Source organism: Rhododendron vialii, chromosome 7a, assembly GCF_030253575.1.
Source record: "Rhododendron vialii isolate Sample 1 chromosome 7a, ASM3025357v1".
Classification (NCBI taxonomy): domain Eukaryota; kingdom Viridiplantae; phylum Streptophyta; class Magnoliopsida; order Ericales; family Ericaceae; genus Rhododendron; species Rhododendron vialii.
The window spans coordinates 12,058,349-12,075,198 of record NC_080563.1 but is presented as its reverse complement, the minus strand read 5'-3'; the positions used below and the strand labels follow the sequence as shown (position 1 = coordinate 12,075,198).

The 16,850-nt window shown below is 39.1% G+C and overlaps 2 protein-coding genes across 4 annotated transcripts; both read left to right on the top strand.

Annotated features, from left to right (window-relative positions):
- Positions 1–4,485: 4,485 nt before the first annotated feature.
- On the top strand, positions 4,486–6,929 carry LOC131331902 (MYB-like transcription factor ODO1). Its single transcript, XM_058365863.1, has 2 exons — positions 4,486–4,873; positions 5,872–6,929. Exons 1-2 carry the CDS (start codon positions 4,611–4,613, stop codon positions 6,422–6,424), a joined length of 816 nt encoding a protein of 271 aa, XP_058221846.1. The 5' UTR covers positions 4,486–4,610; the 3' UTR covers positions 6,425–6,929.
- Positions 6,930–11,331: 4,402 nt separating this feature from the next.
- On the top strand, positions 11,332–16,292 carry LOC131331904 (uncharacterized). Of its 3 annotated transcripts, XM_058365865.1 has the most exons (3): positions 11,416–11,451; positions 13,496–13,609; positions 15,454–16,292. In XM_058365865.1, exon 3 carries the CDS (start codon positions 15,480–15,482, stop codon positions 16,002–16,004), a length of 525 nt encoding a protein of 174 aa, XP_058221848.1. In that variant the 5' UTR covers positions 11,416–11,451; positions 13,496–13,609; positions 15,454–15,479; the 3' UTR covers positions 16,005–16,292. The 3 variants fall into 3 exon arrangements, with proteins under 3 accessions (XP_058221847.1, XP_058221848.1, XP_058221849.1); XM_058365864.1 differs by lacking the exon at positions 13,496–13,609 and having other exon boundaries at positions 11,332–11,451; XM_058365866.1 differs by lacking the exons at positions 11,416–11,451; positions 13,496–13,609 and adding an exon at positions 14,163–14,187.
- Positions 16,293–16,850: the final 558 nt, after the last annotated feature.

Genomic DNA, 16,850 nt, shown 5'->3' with positions numbered 1-16,850 from the left:
TTGCCATTGCTTATTCTGGGGGCAACTGTCAAAAAAGCTTACTACAGATTGCTTGAAAAAGGCAAAAACAAAAAACAAAACTAGTGTGAGGTTTGTGTCATGACAAGTGGACCAATCAGCAATAGAGAATAGGATCCGGCCAAAAAAAAAAAGGAATTGTTGTACACGTGGCGATGGCATGAGCCATGAGATATATATGCCTGCCCGCACGAATGCTTGTGAGAGTGAACAAAATTCATTTAATGTGATTTTTGCAAATGAGTCAATTACAAGCTCCGTATTAGTAGTAAATTTTTAAGACCCCACGATAACAAAAGTATTAATCTTTCCGTTCGTTGGATTCAATTATTTAGTTTTTTTTTTTTTTCAATTTGTTTGTGCCGATGATGATATCCCGTCTAATCTCTCTCAATACGTGAACAGGCGGAGGTGTATAGAGACGAGTTCGTGCATGGATAGACATAGGTGTGTAGGGACTAGTTCGTGCATGGATTGGAGGACCCTGTTGGTCAGCAGGGCCCCCCAATCCTTCGTGTATGGCTGCCACTTCTAATATCTATTCCCTCCGGCCCCTTCTGATAATTTTGTCCGGAGATTCTAACTTAATTTTCAATGAAGCATAATAATGACTACGTCAAAAAGTATTTAACTTTCCCATTATGCTCTATCAACAAGTGATTTAACTGATATAGGTAGTAATACTTCAATCTAAATATAAGGGTGATTTTGAGGAGTCACCAAATTTCTATGGTTATTAGAAAATTGACATGCATTTTGGAATGTCCCAAAATGAAGTAACTATCAAAATGGAACGGACAAAACAGTAATTTGGCTTGTGGTGCACAATTAGACTCGCAAGTTGCATGGATTTCTAGCTAGTGTTTGTGAGTTCTACCTGGGGATCTAGCCTTTTTCTTTTCCGGCCCCCAAAAATCTAGGGCTGCTCAAAAAATCCGGTGAACCGTGAAACCGGTTCTGACCGAACCGATCCGTACATTTTGGATTTTGTCCGTGGATTAATGGTCCGGACACGGATTAAAAAATTAGAAAATCGTGACTCGCGGTTCGGTCCACGGATTTTCATTACGAAACCATGGATTAACCGAACCGGACCGTGAGATATTTATTTTATATAAATAATATATATATGTGTGTGTGTGTGTGTGTGTGTGTGTGTGTGTGTATTTATATAATAAATTGTTAGTAATGTTAACACTTTTTTCCACCAATTTTAGTATTTTATCTTAATAATGGGATAGAATGTAGATGTACATAAAATATAAGGAGTAAATAGTAGTTTTTTAGTATAAATTATGGGTAACCCTTGTTGAATTTCAGTAGCTTGTTTCTTTTTCGATTCTTTTATGTTATGTAATGTACTATAATAATACAATCCTACTAGTGTTTTAGATTCTTTTGAATTTGATTTCTAAAGTAAGCTTTTGGTAATTTATGTAACAAGTACTTTCTGGTGGTATTAAACTTAATTCTGAATGTAACATTCTTCCCTTTTATTGTGAAATATATATTTGAGCTTTACTTTTGCTAAAATCCGTGGACAAAACCGTAACCGATCCGCGAGTCACGGATTAGATTGGAACGGATCGTAGGACTTTTGGTCCGGACACGGATTTCATTTTGTGAAAACCGTGACTAGCGGTTCGGTCCTCGGATTCCTAGAAATCCGAACTGAACCGGACCGCGAGCAACCCTACAAAAATCTACTCACGTGTTGAATTTTTTTGTGAGTTGAAGTTTTAGTCCTCCGAATGTGTACCTTTGAATCCAAAAACCTAGCTTTGTCACTGCATATACAAGTCTTCAACGAATTGGTGAAATAGAGAAAATGAAGATTGTATTTGATTCCAAGACTAAATGAATTTTTTTTGCCGTAAAAAAAAGAAAAGACTAAACTTTGGTGAAATTTGGATATTTTCATGGGATTTCATTATGCCTTTCTTTTCACTTTCTCCACAACTCAGAGGGTAAGTTCAGCTTAAGCAATACACTTCCATTTTAGGGTCAACTCCAAACTTTGCTAGGGTAAGGCTCAATTAAAATCATGATAAAACTCCATATAAATTGACCTCACAAAACTTAATAGCACATGAGAGTTTTGCATTCGAGACATAAAAAGAAACAAACCCTTGGAAAAAAAATACCAAACTGATTTTGTTTGGTTTGAATTTTGAGGAAGATTTTCGAGATAATAATTGGGGAGAGATAGAAAAAATTTATAAAAAGGACCTTGCGCAGAGAGAGAGTGGTTCTCGAGAACCAAAGTGGACATAGTTAAATCCCCGACCTTATTGGAGAATTCAGCAAGCATCACACGTGAAGATGAAAATATTCTTCATAACCATTAATGATCATATAGTACTCAAAATCATTGTAAATAAGACTGAACTATATACCTGATAAATGAACGCCCGACCAATGGCAGCACCCAATAATGATGATTGTGATGCATCTATTTGCCTTTTTGTGGTAATGGCAAGGAGCATTCTAGTCAAGAGATCAGATTTTTTTCTTTTCTTTTCTAGTCAAGATAAAATTAAGAGCTTCAAAGAAATTTACTATTCATCTTTTTTGGGAGTACATAAAGAATTAATTCTCGTTCTTGAATCAAATGGTTGATCAGTACAATGAAAAGCCTCTTAATTTGTTCAACATACATATATACATGTCGAATTTTTTTTAATCGGCAAAAGTAACATTTTTATTAGAAAAAATGACGATTCCAACCAAGGTTGGAAAGTATAGCTTTACGGGACAAATTAAGCCCATCCTAAAAATCCCAGAATAAACAATAAAGCTCGCAAACACCTGAGGACCTAAAATGTCCGGATACAATCAAAGAACATATATTGATCCGATTAATTGTGTTATATCCTTTGATATTCTAATGCCATGCTCAAAAAGTGTGAACAACTGAGGCTTTTGAAAAGTTGAGTTTTAAAAAATGTTTTAACACAATTGTCTACGGTGGCGTAACTCTTGCTCCAACAGGCCAGGGCCCCTACCCAAAACTTGCAAACTTTTTGATCAACAACATACACGATTTAGGGTCTTATGGAAAATATGTCTCTTAATTAGTTTGGCCTCCTTTGAACCAAAATCCTAACTCGGCCCCCGGTGATACTATGTTTTCAATTAACCGAGGTATGGTTGATACTCAACCCCAAGGATTATCCTAGTGATCAAGGCCTGGAATTAAGGAGTTTGCTTCCTCTTAAGAACGTCTCAGATTTGAAACCCCTCAAATGTTATACATAAATTCATTTGAGGTAAGTTCATACAGAGTTTTACTTTTACTCTAATTGGGACCGATCTTCACAAATTTGCTGTGAGATTGGTCCCCTAAAATTGGTCGAGCTACGGGCAAGCTGACCGGATACCTGAGCTATTAAATATAGCAGAAAAGATCGATACGGTTAATAATACTTACTTCAATACCTGGGCAAAATCATTTTCTACTGTAAAACGTAGAAAACGGGTGAACGTAGGGATGACGGAAGGGGTGATGGAATGGTGGAGTAAGAGTGCAATCAGGGGAGGGTGAGTGGCTTGTGTAGGAAAATGGGAGGAATTTTTTCTTTTTTTCTTTTCTCTTTTGGGTGCCTTAGATTTAGCTTTTGTCCTTGTGTCTCTCTCTCCCATCATTCACCATCACTACCCTTGCCGTGGTGCTGATCACACCATATAACACAGGATTGCGGTTCATGAGTACTTTTCAAGAACCAATTTGTGGGCCATCGACTCTCTCTCTCTCTCTCTCTCTCTCTCTCTCTCTCATACATTTCACCATTAGGATAGGATGAACTTGTCTACCCTAAAAGCTTCCCGCCGCACCGTGGAGTTAAACCGGCGTAACCTTGTCCGTAGACCGCCTCGATGATCTGAGCCGTTTGGCTTATAGTGCTTCCGAGCTGATCGATCACCCGCTCAAAAAAGTGTGGTTGGTTCTCCATCATTGGTTGCGAGATCTGTTCTGAAAAATGGATAGTTGATGCGTTCATCGTCCGTTTTTAAAGATAAATGCGTTCGATGGGGTATCTATCGATGTCCAATCAGTCTGCAATTCTGGTACATATGATTTCATGATCGGAAGCTGATTAAAACGAACGCATCTTATCGTAAGGTGGGTCCGTCGCGAACATAGCCTGCCCTAACTTTTCAGGGATTTAAAGCAAAAATAAAAGTTGAGATCCTTTTGTTGAACTATTATTAAGAGGTAAAAAGTATGAGGTGCCCTTGAAATTCAAATTTTTTTTAGAGGTCTAAAGTAGCCACAACACAAGCTTTAGCTCAAGACCGGTTCTGGCAGTGAAAAATTAAAATTGCCCACGGTAGGGTTGAGAAAACCAGCTGCAGAGAATCCTGCCCTTTTAAAACATTTTCGGAGGAGAGTGTGTAAAGGTGGCAACTTTGCAAAGAAAGTTGGTGGGATGGTATATAAAGGTGGGTGTGGGGGGTGCCATTTAGTATTTCTTAACAAAGTGGTGATAGAAGAGAGAGAGAGAGAGATCTAGAGAGAGAGCTAGAGAGAGAGAGTAATACTTGTGGTTGGTGGCGCATTACTAGTGTTGCAAGCTAGCTAGGTAGTAGTGATGGGACGACAGCCTTGTTGTGATAAGCTAGGGGTGAAGAAGGGGCCGTGGACGGCGGAGGAGGACAAGAAACTCATCAACTTCATTTTCACCAACGGACAATGTTGTTGGCGCGCCGTCCCTAAGCTGGCCGGGCTGCGCCGCTGTGGGAAGAGTTGCCGGCTCCGATGGACTAACTACCTCCGCCCTGACCTGAAGAGAGGGCTACTTACCGAATCCGAGGAGCAATTGGTCATCGACCTCCATGCTCGTCTTGGCAATAGGTTCAAAATCTCTCCCTCCCTCTCTCCTTATGTCTTGGTTTTACTGTAACTTACATCTAAGAAAAAGTACTTTCTATATTTCTTTATCCTCTTTTACTTCTTTTCTTGCTTTTGTTCATGTAAAGTAACGAAATCACCCTTAATACGTGAAAAATGAATTATGAAGTAGGGATAATTTGGTAATTTACTACAGAAGAAAAAAGTGCAACTTTTTGGATTAGGTTGTCTTTAGGTTATTTCATGCATAATTTATATTGGTTATTATGATGGGTTAGGTTCTCTCAATGTAGATCCAGCCGCAAGATATAGTGATAGGTTAAAAATGAACGAATCATCACGAGTCACTATGGTGTGACTAAGAGTGTACTAAGACTAATAAAATATGTTTGGAAAAAGTATTTCATGCCAACTTTGCTTGGGAAAGAAGCTTCTTTTCAATCCCTTTGTATGGTAAAAAAAGGGTGACAAAAAGAAAGAATAGAGAATCATTATGACATTACATACATGCCAAAGACAACAAATAAAGAGCATGATTGAACTTATAAACTCGTGAAAAATGCTTGTCATTGATTTTCTCATTTTCAAGGGAATAATAGTAGTAGTATTAGCAACTTTATGGCTTTCTCAACAAGCTTCAAGAAATGATTAAAGAAGTAAGGTAATGAGAGCCAGTTATATATAATTATTATTTTTATTAACTTAAAAAACATCTTTTTGTTGGGATTAATGAGGGGTTGGTGTGGTTGCCATCAGAAAAAGTTTATTATAAGTTGAATTTTGCAAATAGTAGTACTTTGTTGTTTAGCTCCTTGTGACTTGTTGTTTACAGTATTAATCTTATAGGAGGAGTATTAAAGTAGTATAGTTCAGCCTTTTCTTGGCTTAAGAATCAAGTGTTGAATTATGCCATTAGGATGGATTTTCTTGTGGTAATGGGTTTGAAATTATTGTTTGGTCCTGATGTATTAATTTATGGTGCTCTTTGTGTGTGTGTTTAGGTGGTCTAAAATTGCAGCACGATTGCCTGGAAGGACCGATAATGAGATTAAGAACCATTGGAATACCCATATCAAGAAGAAGCTTCTCAAGATGGGAATCGATCCCGTCACCCATGAACCCCTCAACAAAGAAGAAACCAAGACATCCGAATCATCGTCTCACTCTGATTGTTCGCCAGACGACCATGATCAGCTGAAATCACAGGAGACCAACGACAATAATCCTAGCTCGGAGGAAAACTCGATATGCTCACCAGTAGAGAATTTTTCAAATACCGAGTCCAATTCGCTTAGCCTTTGCGACGATGACCTATTGATGAGTTGCTTGTGGGGGGACGAAGAAATCCCTATAATCGATGAAATATCATGGGATTTTCCTGCTGCTGGACCGAACTTTAATAGTAACAACAACGGTTCGATTCCGTCTTGGGATGAAACCTGTGCATGGCTATTGGATTGCCAGGACTTTGGGGTTCAAGATTTCGGTCTCGATTGCTTCAATGATGTTGAAGTCATGAACACACTAAACGCGTTAGAGGTGGACAATAAGTAATAATCTGTCCGGTTGATCGGATTCTCTGTCTTCTAAACTTTTTATTCCTCGTCTATGTGATTCACTCAAACATGCCAGACCCGGTTAATTGAAGTGGACTATATATAAGAATTCTGAGGACAGAGGATCCCGCGCCTACCGGTAACCCTTGTAGGATGAGAGGAAGTATAAAGTTTGGAGTAATCTTTTTCACAAGGGCGCATGCTACAAAGTGTACCATGTAGGCCAGCTCAAACTTTAGACCCCTGGGTGATGACTTGTTTATATATATAAATACAGAAATATTCTTGGCAGGTGGAAAATGAAAGCCTCGATTCTTACAGAGGTTTTCTCACCAACCAAACAATATCATACCAAACCCCACTGTCATAATGCAACCTTGGTTAGTTTTCGTGAAGGATGATGTATGTAAAAGGTAGATGGGCTTTGTTGTTATGTCAAGCCCTTTGTACATTATCTGTTCATGTCAAAATCAATAAAGAGTATTTGTTTTGTTGTTGTTTTATATGGAAATATTAAAAAGTGCTTTCTACTTTCACTCTCTTTTATTTCTCCCTTTTTCCTTTTTGGGTTGTCATTTTTGGTAGATATATACAGTGGAATGGATGGATATGTGGAATCCGTAATGCCATCTTAAGAAGACGGGAAACCTTCCCAACCGCTAGGGTTGGTCTCTGGTGGCAAGACCCGTGACGTAGGAATTTGCTCACTCTTAGATTTTTGCGCTAGGAATCTTTTAGTTGCTCCCAACTTTTAAGGGGTCACAAATTGAATTTGCTCACTCAAGTCATTGTGGAAGGTGATACACAACAAGTGGTACAACCTCTCCAACAAACCGAAAGCTACTCTGGCTGCGATTCTATTATCTTAGATTGTATTGGACTTGCTTCTATTTTTACGTATTGAAGTTTCCCCATGAGAAACGGGATTGTAATAGTACAGCTCATACTTCAGCTAAATATTCCCTATTGAGTGCTAGCAAAGAAAGCCGGAGGTCTAATTTCCCTCCGTGGCTAACAGACCTAGCACAAGTTGATGTTAGAGCCTCCGGGCCTCTTTTGATTCATCAATAATATTCACCTTCTTCTCAAGTAAAAAACCAAAATCTAGAATTGCTGTTAAGTAACTATTAAGATTTCAAATCTCGATATTAGGAAATGTAAGATACCCGGAAAATAGGTTCGGACACCTGAGTAATTATATTGTAATAATAATAAATAAATATAAAAGAAGAAGATAAAGATACGTACCCACCCAGGATACAATAATTGACTTGTACTTTTGAGTACAAAATGTTGCAGCCTCGAATTAGTATCAGTTAAGTATGGGATACCCACATAAAGAGGCAATATATGTACTTAAGAAATTACTCCTTGTGGCATGTTGTTGGGGCGACCAAATTAGCCAATGTCAGAAAGGCTATATAGGCAGCATTAATGAATCAGATGATACCCATACCATTGTGCTAGCTACCAGAAACCCCAATTGTTATTGTTGAAGAACTTTTTCCCCTTTCTATCATTACTTGAGGATTCAGTATCTTTCAAAAATTGTATTCAAGTTTCAATAAGACAATTGGAGTTTAGGTAATAGTCCCAATCATGTTATCTCTTTAATCTGGTTTGCCAATGGCACTACTACTCTTCGGTCCTTCTAGAATTAGTCGAGGCGCGCGTAAACTAGTCGGAGAAATAACAGAACACCCACAACTCATAAGCCTGTAACGGGGGTTCATGGCTTTACGAGATTTGTGTCTCTATAGTTTTAATGTTCTAGGAGTCGAAGTTCACTATTACTTGTTTTCTCTAGAAACAGAGCATCAGTGGGGCATATGGAAAACCCTTATGGGTGATATGAAATGGAAATCAAGACTCTCTTTTTTTTCTCGACGAAAGTCAGCGTTGTCAGTTGTAGTTAGTGAGGTTTGAACCTCTATCAAATACAGGAAAGCACACGGTGCCTACTAATGGGCTACCACTCCACTTGCAATTCTTATCATGATACATGACTTAAATAACTGCAATTTATTCAAAAGGAAAAATGCAATGGAAAGGGGACAAATTTCCAACAGTGGATAATGATCAACAGGATAGAGTATGCAACAAGATCACTTCCATGGTCATTAGAAAAATGTTGCAGAGGAGACTAGAGATGCTTTGAAGTGAAGTGCCAACAAGAAGAGAGTGACATGGAGAGACCCTACACCAAGATTCTCAACATCACATTGCTGGCCTCATTTGGCCAAAAGAGAGAGATAGGTTTTTTTAAGTGGAATGTTGAATCAAAAGGCACTTGGGGTTTTGTGAATTAAATTGGACCATGTTTCTCATGCCAATGCCACCTTATTTGATGTTTCGATTTTTAACCGTTCTTGAGAACTTACTTTGGGGCTAGTCTATATAGAATGGCTGCAGGAGGGGAATGGTGTTGTGACACTCTCGACGTCTTATTTGGTAAACTGGATGTTTACCTAGGCGTCGTAGTCTTGCCTAACTGTTCGGCCATTTGCACTGATTTTAATTGAGAATCCCGCAAGTGTGCGGTGGGATTGGTCCCCTGAGATAGTCGATGTGCGTAAGCTGGCCCGGATGCTAGATTTATGAAAAAAAAATATTGAGAACTAACACAACAAATTTGAATGGAAGATGCCTCTGGAACTTCTTTTTTCCCTTTCCTTGTCCTCTCTTTATCATGTGTACATAACAAATGCTTACTTTGTGCTTCAAGGAAAGGTTCAACCAACTCCTACCAAACACAATCACTCGGGAAAAGGAATGGTGAGTGGTCTTACGTAATTTACCAAACAAAGCCTTTGATAGTTGTACCAAGATTTGAACCTGGTCTGAAATTTTTTAGATGTACCACTTCTCTAAGGGAAAAAACCACAAAGGTGGACTTCGAGGACCAAAGTGAGAAAAGTGAGAGCATGCCAAAAGGCTATTTCGTTCTTTTGACCCAACATCAAACCCCCCACCCAAATCAACCAAAATATAAACATCCCCCATCGTCCCGTAGGGTTGGTCACTTGTTACTTTTCTGGCTGTCCCATCTCCCTCTACAGAAATCAATGTACAAAGTTTGATAAGTTTTCTTTTTTTGATCAAAAACTTATTTCATAAAAGCCAAAATAGGCTAATATAGCGAATCTATCCTAGCACAGAGAAAGGGAACCTACAACAAACCATCACCGAAGAAAAAACAATAGAACATGTGACAAATTAAGGGGCAGCAAACAATCACAAAACTAGTGACTAGACTTAAGCTCGACTCACCGCCACAAATGGTCAGGACACGAGGGGCCAACAATTTATCCACTAACCGCCCCCGGCCTGGACCAGGAACCCTAACAGGGACTAACAATACAAACCAATGGAAACATGGGTAATAAACAAACAAGACAGAAAAATACGGCCACCATAGATGGACTCCACAAAGCACGCCAGCCACTTCTAGTCGAGAGGAACCACCCGACACCGACAACAGAGGCAACACGTTTGATAAGTTTTCCATCATGCACTTTTCTTTGAGCTAAAAAGGTGTATGAACTAAATTAAAGCAAAAGAATACGAAAATCTACAAAAGTGTATTGAATTTTCCAAAGCCTGCTCACACTCTAAAAAGTCGCTTTCATTCCTTACAAATAAAATTCCAAATAGCTAACAACTTAATTACTTTGAGGGTAATTTTGGAAAGTTAAAGTTTGTACAATGCAATATTTGCGTCTCCAAAGTCCAAACTCAGGCTTATTCTCTTTAGCCGATCGAGAGAAAAAAAATTTGCATCCCAAAAAACAAGTTGGATTATCAAAAAGGCCCAACTTTTTGGAATGAAAGGAGTACTAACGATCACCCCACCACCACCGCCCTCACCAAAACAATTCCACCATCTTGGCTTTCACTAGTACAATGTGTATTTTACGTCCAAGTGAAAAGGGAAAAGGTTTCTGACCACAGGGTACTATTGCTATGACTGGATGGCATTCATCTCTCTATTCTGTAAGTAAAATAGAAGCCACTGGTAGAGCAGTGGGAGGAGGGTTTGGGTGGTCATCGACCGGAGTGGGATTTGCCGTCGACTATGGCCTCCAGTTAATCTACCAATTCTTGTGAAATGTTCCATATGATATTTATTGTTTTGTGTTGTGCGGCTTTTGTCGAGTGAACCGTGACCCACCTGTCTGTAAGCAAGGAACTGTAACAAATGTATGTACAAAACGTAGATTCTACATTGAGAATGATGCGTCACAAATTTATGGAGCCCGTTCGTTTTGGAATTTTGGATTTGAATTTGTTGGTAATGAGTGTAGAGAGAAATAAAGTAATAATTGGAGAGAGATATAAAAAAAATGAGAGTAACAATTAGAGAGAAATAGAATAATGATTAGAATTCAAAATTCAAAACCCCAAAATGAACGGGATCATGGTGTTTGAATAGCTTAAATGGCCTAAATGACCGTATAGAAGGAGTGGTAGTGATATTGTTAGGGCACGACTCAAAAATCTAAGTTCATTTTTACAAGGTATTATGCTAGTTTATGTTGGGAGAGGAGGAGACGGTCGGGGAGAAAGTATGGCGATGGATTGGAACTTAAATTTGTTGATGACGGCTAGTTTATGTTGGGAGTGGAGGTGATGGTCGGGGAGAAAGTATGGTGGTGGGTTGGAACTTAAATTTGTCGATGATGGCTAGTCGAGAAAGATTGGTTAGATTTGATTCTATATATTCGCACTTTGTGTTCACCGTGATTTGCATGGTAAGCAAAGTATGATTGTATCATAGTGAACTAACTCAAAAATATTTAAAGTTTTACGCATTCAAAGGGTTAGATACAACATGTCGTGATTAGAAAGTTTTGCAGGGTTGAACTGAAATAAGTACAAGTATGGGGTAAAAATATGATATGAATCAATTCTAGGGTGTTCTAGTTATTTTCCCCGAGATTTATTTTCGTACCCTAAATTACTCGATCAGAATCGGAACCAGCCCGAAATCTGAATCGGACAAACCTCCGGCGACAACTAAAGCAGGTACCTCTCTCTCTCTCTCTCTCTCTCTCTCTCTCTCTCTCTCTCTCCTTTTAGTCTTTTTTCGGGGCCTGAAGCGGTGGATTTCTAGGCTTCTGCTTACGGCTGGCGCTGCCGTATCCTGTTTTAGGGTTTTTGAGATTTTGTTTCCTTTATGTTAATATTATATGTATAGCTGTTCATTTGTTCAGAACATTTTCAATCTTTCGGGTGATACAATGAAGTAAACAAATGACTTAAGAACATCAATGGCAAGCCAATAAAAGTTCGTCTTGGATTTGAAGCCCTACGATTTGAGTTGGTCGGATAGTTGAATGCCTGAACTGTTGAGAAATCGGCTGAACCAATAAACACACTACGCGCAAAAAACAATCAAGAAAACTAAGATCTCATAACGCACTTCCATGGGAGAAGGTTTCCCAACTGTATGGTTGAGTACATCCACGGCTCATACCAGTTTCCATTATGCATTGAATGAAGAATGGAGAGCAAGTTACATTGACTACTTATAGAGAGTATTTATAACCTAGGGTCATCAATTACGTAATACCCAGAGCGAAGCGAGAACCAAATCGAATCAGTCCTCACATGTAGGTGGTCTAGTGAAACTAAGATCTCATAATGCACTTCCATAGGAGAAGGTTTTAATCAAGAATATTAGAATAAAAAATAGGAAATGCTACACAAAATGAAAATATTCTGGCGTTGTGACATAAAATAGTATTCGGTTATAACCTTCATGGTTGTTGATGATTGGTAGTGTATATGTTTTATTTCTACCAGTTTGTTGTAGTTATGATGGATGATGTTATAATCTGTACTGGCTTTGATACGGATGGTAATTGTATCCTAAAATGGTTTATACATCTACCGGTCTACTGTAGTTGCTTAGACTACTCATTGACATTGATAGATGAATTTGGATTGCTTCAGTATCTCAGAGACTTTCAATCATCTTTAGAAGAAGTGACAGCTCTATTGCAAAATATAAGCTTCATTTTGTTGTTTTGTAGAGGTGTTGAAAGTAAAAACCCTCTTTTCAAGGTTTCAAGTCGCTCTATTGGGATATGCAATGGTATAGGTGATATGGCCATATATCGGTGAATGTTGGACCGTATTGGCTGATAGCAAGTATCGGCCGATATGCTATCAGCCAATACATAAGTAAATAACGGTATGGGAAGTCCCAAATCCCGTTACAAACTAACGGGCCTTTATTTAGAATCCTGGTATCACCTATTGACTCCAATGTGGATTCTAGTACTTACCGTTGGAAAAAGAGAAACCGCTGCCCCTGGGAAATTCATTGATGTTTATATCCTCCTCAAGTGAAATAGGTTGTCTCACCCGCTTCCGCCTGCCATGGTCAGAGCGGCTTTGGACTCACCAAACCAAGCAACATCACTTTAATAAAAGGCACCATAATGTGCTTCATAAAAGTTAACTTTGCTCTGTTGCTTGCCTTCAGAGTCAGCTTCCCATGAGTGCACCACTTGGAGGCTCTGGCTTAATAGGAAAATGAGAAACCTGGATAAGCTGCCATGCCTTTTAAGCTGCTTTTGTGTCTCTTAACCGACCATTAGATAGTTGATCCATGAATGTGTGGAACTGTGAAGGGTTGTTTTACGTAAGTATTTAGTAGTTCTACTTGGTGTTTCCATGTGTATTAATGAATTTGCAAAAGGTAGTCAATTAATTGTCCAGTTCATTTGAGTCTGGGGCTTATATTTTATCCGTTCGAATCTTAGGGAGATTGTTAATCTAATAATTATGATCAAGAAGAAAAGGTAAGTTGGCTATGAACAGCGAAATAACCCAGATCCTATATTTCTTCCTCCAATAGTTTTTTCCGTTCATCTTTTACTTCTTTCTTTAAGTTCAGCTTTTGTGTTGCTATTTCTCCCTCTTTGTGTCTCTCCGCATTCTTTTTTCTGTTTCTTCAAAAATGCCAGCACACAAGGTAGAGTCCTAACCTAGTATAATTAAGAAGAGGTCCATAATACGATACATCTTCTTAAACCATCTTTGTTCTTTCCTGTCAATCCAGCTCTTATCTGAGGCTTTTGACATAACTAAGCTTTGTTACATGAGTCTCTATCCATCTACAGAATTGCTGTCTATATCCTCTTCTCGAGTCTGTCTGTCTATGGTCGAAACCCAGGTATGCTTTTAAGATCATCGCATTGATACTATTTGTGTGGTTGAAACCTATGTATGCCTGTAAGATCATTGCAGTGATCCTCTTTTTCTTGCTCAGTTAAGTTTGTCCCTGTTCATTTCTGCATCATATGGAAATCTATGGATCTGTTACATGAAAACTCGTGGGAAGTCACCGCATCTGTGCTGACGGAACAAACACCCCATTCAAAAACTGAGTTACCACAAGGCATTAGAGATGTACACTTGCCATACTGGGATAGGTTATCCATTACTGTCTTGAACTATCCAGTCTCCTCGAGACTTTTACTACCTTCAGGGAGCTACATCCTCCTAAATATTGGTAGTAGTATTTTTTAACAAGAAATCCTTGTTCTGCGTGAACATTTTGATATGATGTCCTCCTGCAACTCTTAACGGCGACTAGATTCCCATTATTCTAGATTTCTGGACGCAATCAACATTGCGAATTTCGGGTGCAGTGAATTGCCATGACCCATCTGATCTTTCCCACATTTCCTGCCACCTAGGGTTCTTGGTGTGCACCTAGATAAAGGATTCTTTGCTGCCATGATGGATAAAGTATGTCATCACCGTAAATTCTTGTCTATTGTGGAAGAGTTACAATCTTACCATGTATTGCATCATATACTGTTATGTTACATGGATCCTTCATTTTGGCTCAAGTACTTGTGTCGATGTGTCCGACACCCATATCCTTTTGGACACTCAGATCCTCTAATTGTTAAGATACTTATAGAAAAGGAATATTAAATTAGCTAGAAAAGCTATATTTCGAGTATTTCATATGGACTGGAAATAGGGAAACAACAAAAATATATTTTTCTTAACCCTTTCTTGTTTACGGTACATAATCTGAGAAAATTATGCAATATACAATACAAACAAGAGTTCAGGACCTGTCCCCATACCCGTACCCAAGTTGGGGACACATATCCACATATCCTAAGATTTAAGTTTTGGAAGGTCCGACGCTTGGACTTGCACCCGCATCCGATACTCGCACCCTAGTCCATGTATTAGACTGTCAAATACAAGGATTTCGGTTCATATTTTCGTTTTGTTTCGTGGTAAGTTGATTTTGATCAATGCTTGACTAGTCGACTGAAAAGACATTCTTTTGTGCACTTTGCTCTTGTTTCTTCAAGGAATTTGTCTAGTTCTGATTCTTGGTTATCAACGCGTTCAAAATGGTACTTGGCGTTCAAGGGTCAGGGCCCAAAACAGAATCATCTCTAAACTGTTTGTTATGCAAGGAGATGAATTCTGTTAGGAATGAAGGCTAGCCAATAGTAGAACCAAAAATTTTGGGAAGATGCTGCTCAGGTGTCTTTGGAGTCTCCAACTGCGTATTAATAACGGAGACAAAGTCATTCCACCTTATCTGATTTTGAATTCCTAACAAACACCCCCCCCCCCCCCCCCCCCCCCCAACTGTTTGTTATGCAAGGAGATGAATTCTGTTAGGAATGAAGGCTAGCCAATAGTAGAACCAAAAATTTTGGGAAGATGCTGCTCAGGTGTCTTTGGAGTCTCCAACTGCGTATTAATAACGGAGACAAAGTCATTCCACCTTATCTGATTTTGAATTCCTAACAAACACCACCCCCCACCGCCCCCCCCCCCCCACACACACACACACACACACACACACAACAATAGTCTACCAGTTTGTCTCATATCAGGTATCAGGTACTCCATATTTACAACCATGTTACTCAAAATCTTTTTGATAAGTGTTGCTCAATATCATAATAACGTTTTGGCCTCAATTTCATCCACCTGTCTGCCTTGGTCCTATTTGATCACCATAATGGCTGTTTTCAGGTAAGTTGTCCTGAAGCTGCTTTATAATGGGTGAATCTTTCACGATTCAGATTAGCAGCAACTTAGTCAAACAGCTCGCTGACGATGGTGAGAAATCGAAGAGAAAAACTAAGAGATCCAAACCAAAGCTACCAAGGGAACCCCAGACAAAGGTACATCAGAAGCCGATTTCTAGTGATTCTGAAATTCCCAAAGTGACTGCTCCTTTGGGTTGGCCAGTCCAGCCTCCACTATTCATTCCAGCATCCCCTCCTCCACATTCTGCTATTGCAGAGTTGGATGCCATCCGCTCTGCTGTTAAAGAAAGTGAGAAAGTTTTGGAGAGGTTGCAAAAGCAAGAGGATGTCATGGTGCAGGAAGTAGCACAGAGAGCCAAGGATCTCCACGACAAGGAGTTCAAGCTTCCGAACCAGAAGCCCCAGCCCTGTTTGACAGAACAAGATGCTTGCTTTGAGTGCCACAAGGACCCTGTGAAGGACCCCTTGAAATGTGCTGATGTGGTGAAAAACTATGCAGATTGTGTTAGGAGAGCCAGACAGCAAGTCAGTTGAGCTGATGAGTGGGCTACCTTAAAGGTACTTTTTGAAGCTTTATACCGCGTACAAGCTAACTGATTGTTTTAAAAGTGATCCTGGTGGTTTTGTGGTGGTAATAAACCCAAACTTATGTCCCTATACCTGGGTTACTTGTCATGGAGGAGTTGTTTCGTGATCGACTGTATGAAGTTTTGCATAACCATTTTCCATCTCGGAACTATGTTCTAACTGGTTTGCAGATGTTAGATAAATGGCTTTTGCCGATTGTGAGTTATACGAGGTATTCGATATTTTGATGCCAAACATGACTTACAAGTTACAACTCCAGGTTCCTTTTAGTGGTTTCCAAGTTGGACAATGCTCCATGATAGATTCTAGTACTTGTGTATTTCACCCTATGCATTTCATAATTGCCTAGCTGAGGAATGGCAAGTGTTCGGCCAAATTCTTTTTTCATGAATCATGGGTAACATTTTCTTGTTACTATTATAGGGTTTGGGCTTGTTTATGGGGTGTGTTTTTTTTTGGCGCGTTTGTTATTTGCCGGTAGAATTTCTTGATGCTAGCTTATCAAAGTTGGTGTAATCGCGGGTTAGTGGAGAAACCGTGTTTCGGTAATCACTCATTCATCACTACTACTGACTAGATATTCTTACCCAGATGGCGATCTTAAGTTTTTAACCAATGCTCTAGAAACCTCTAACACTCTATCCCTTTGCCCGATCATTCTCCTCAAATTCAAATCCTTACAGAAGAACTGTGTATCAAAAACGTAAAAATTGTAAATACCGGTACGGTACTTAAAGTAGGCGATGGTATTGCTCGTATTCATGGTCTTGATGAAGTAATGTCAAGCTTTCC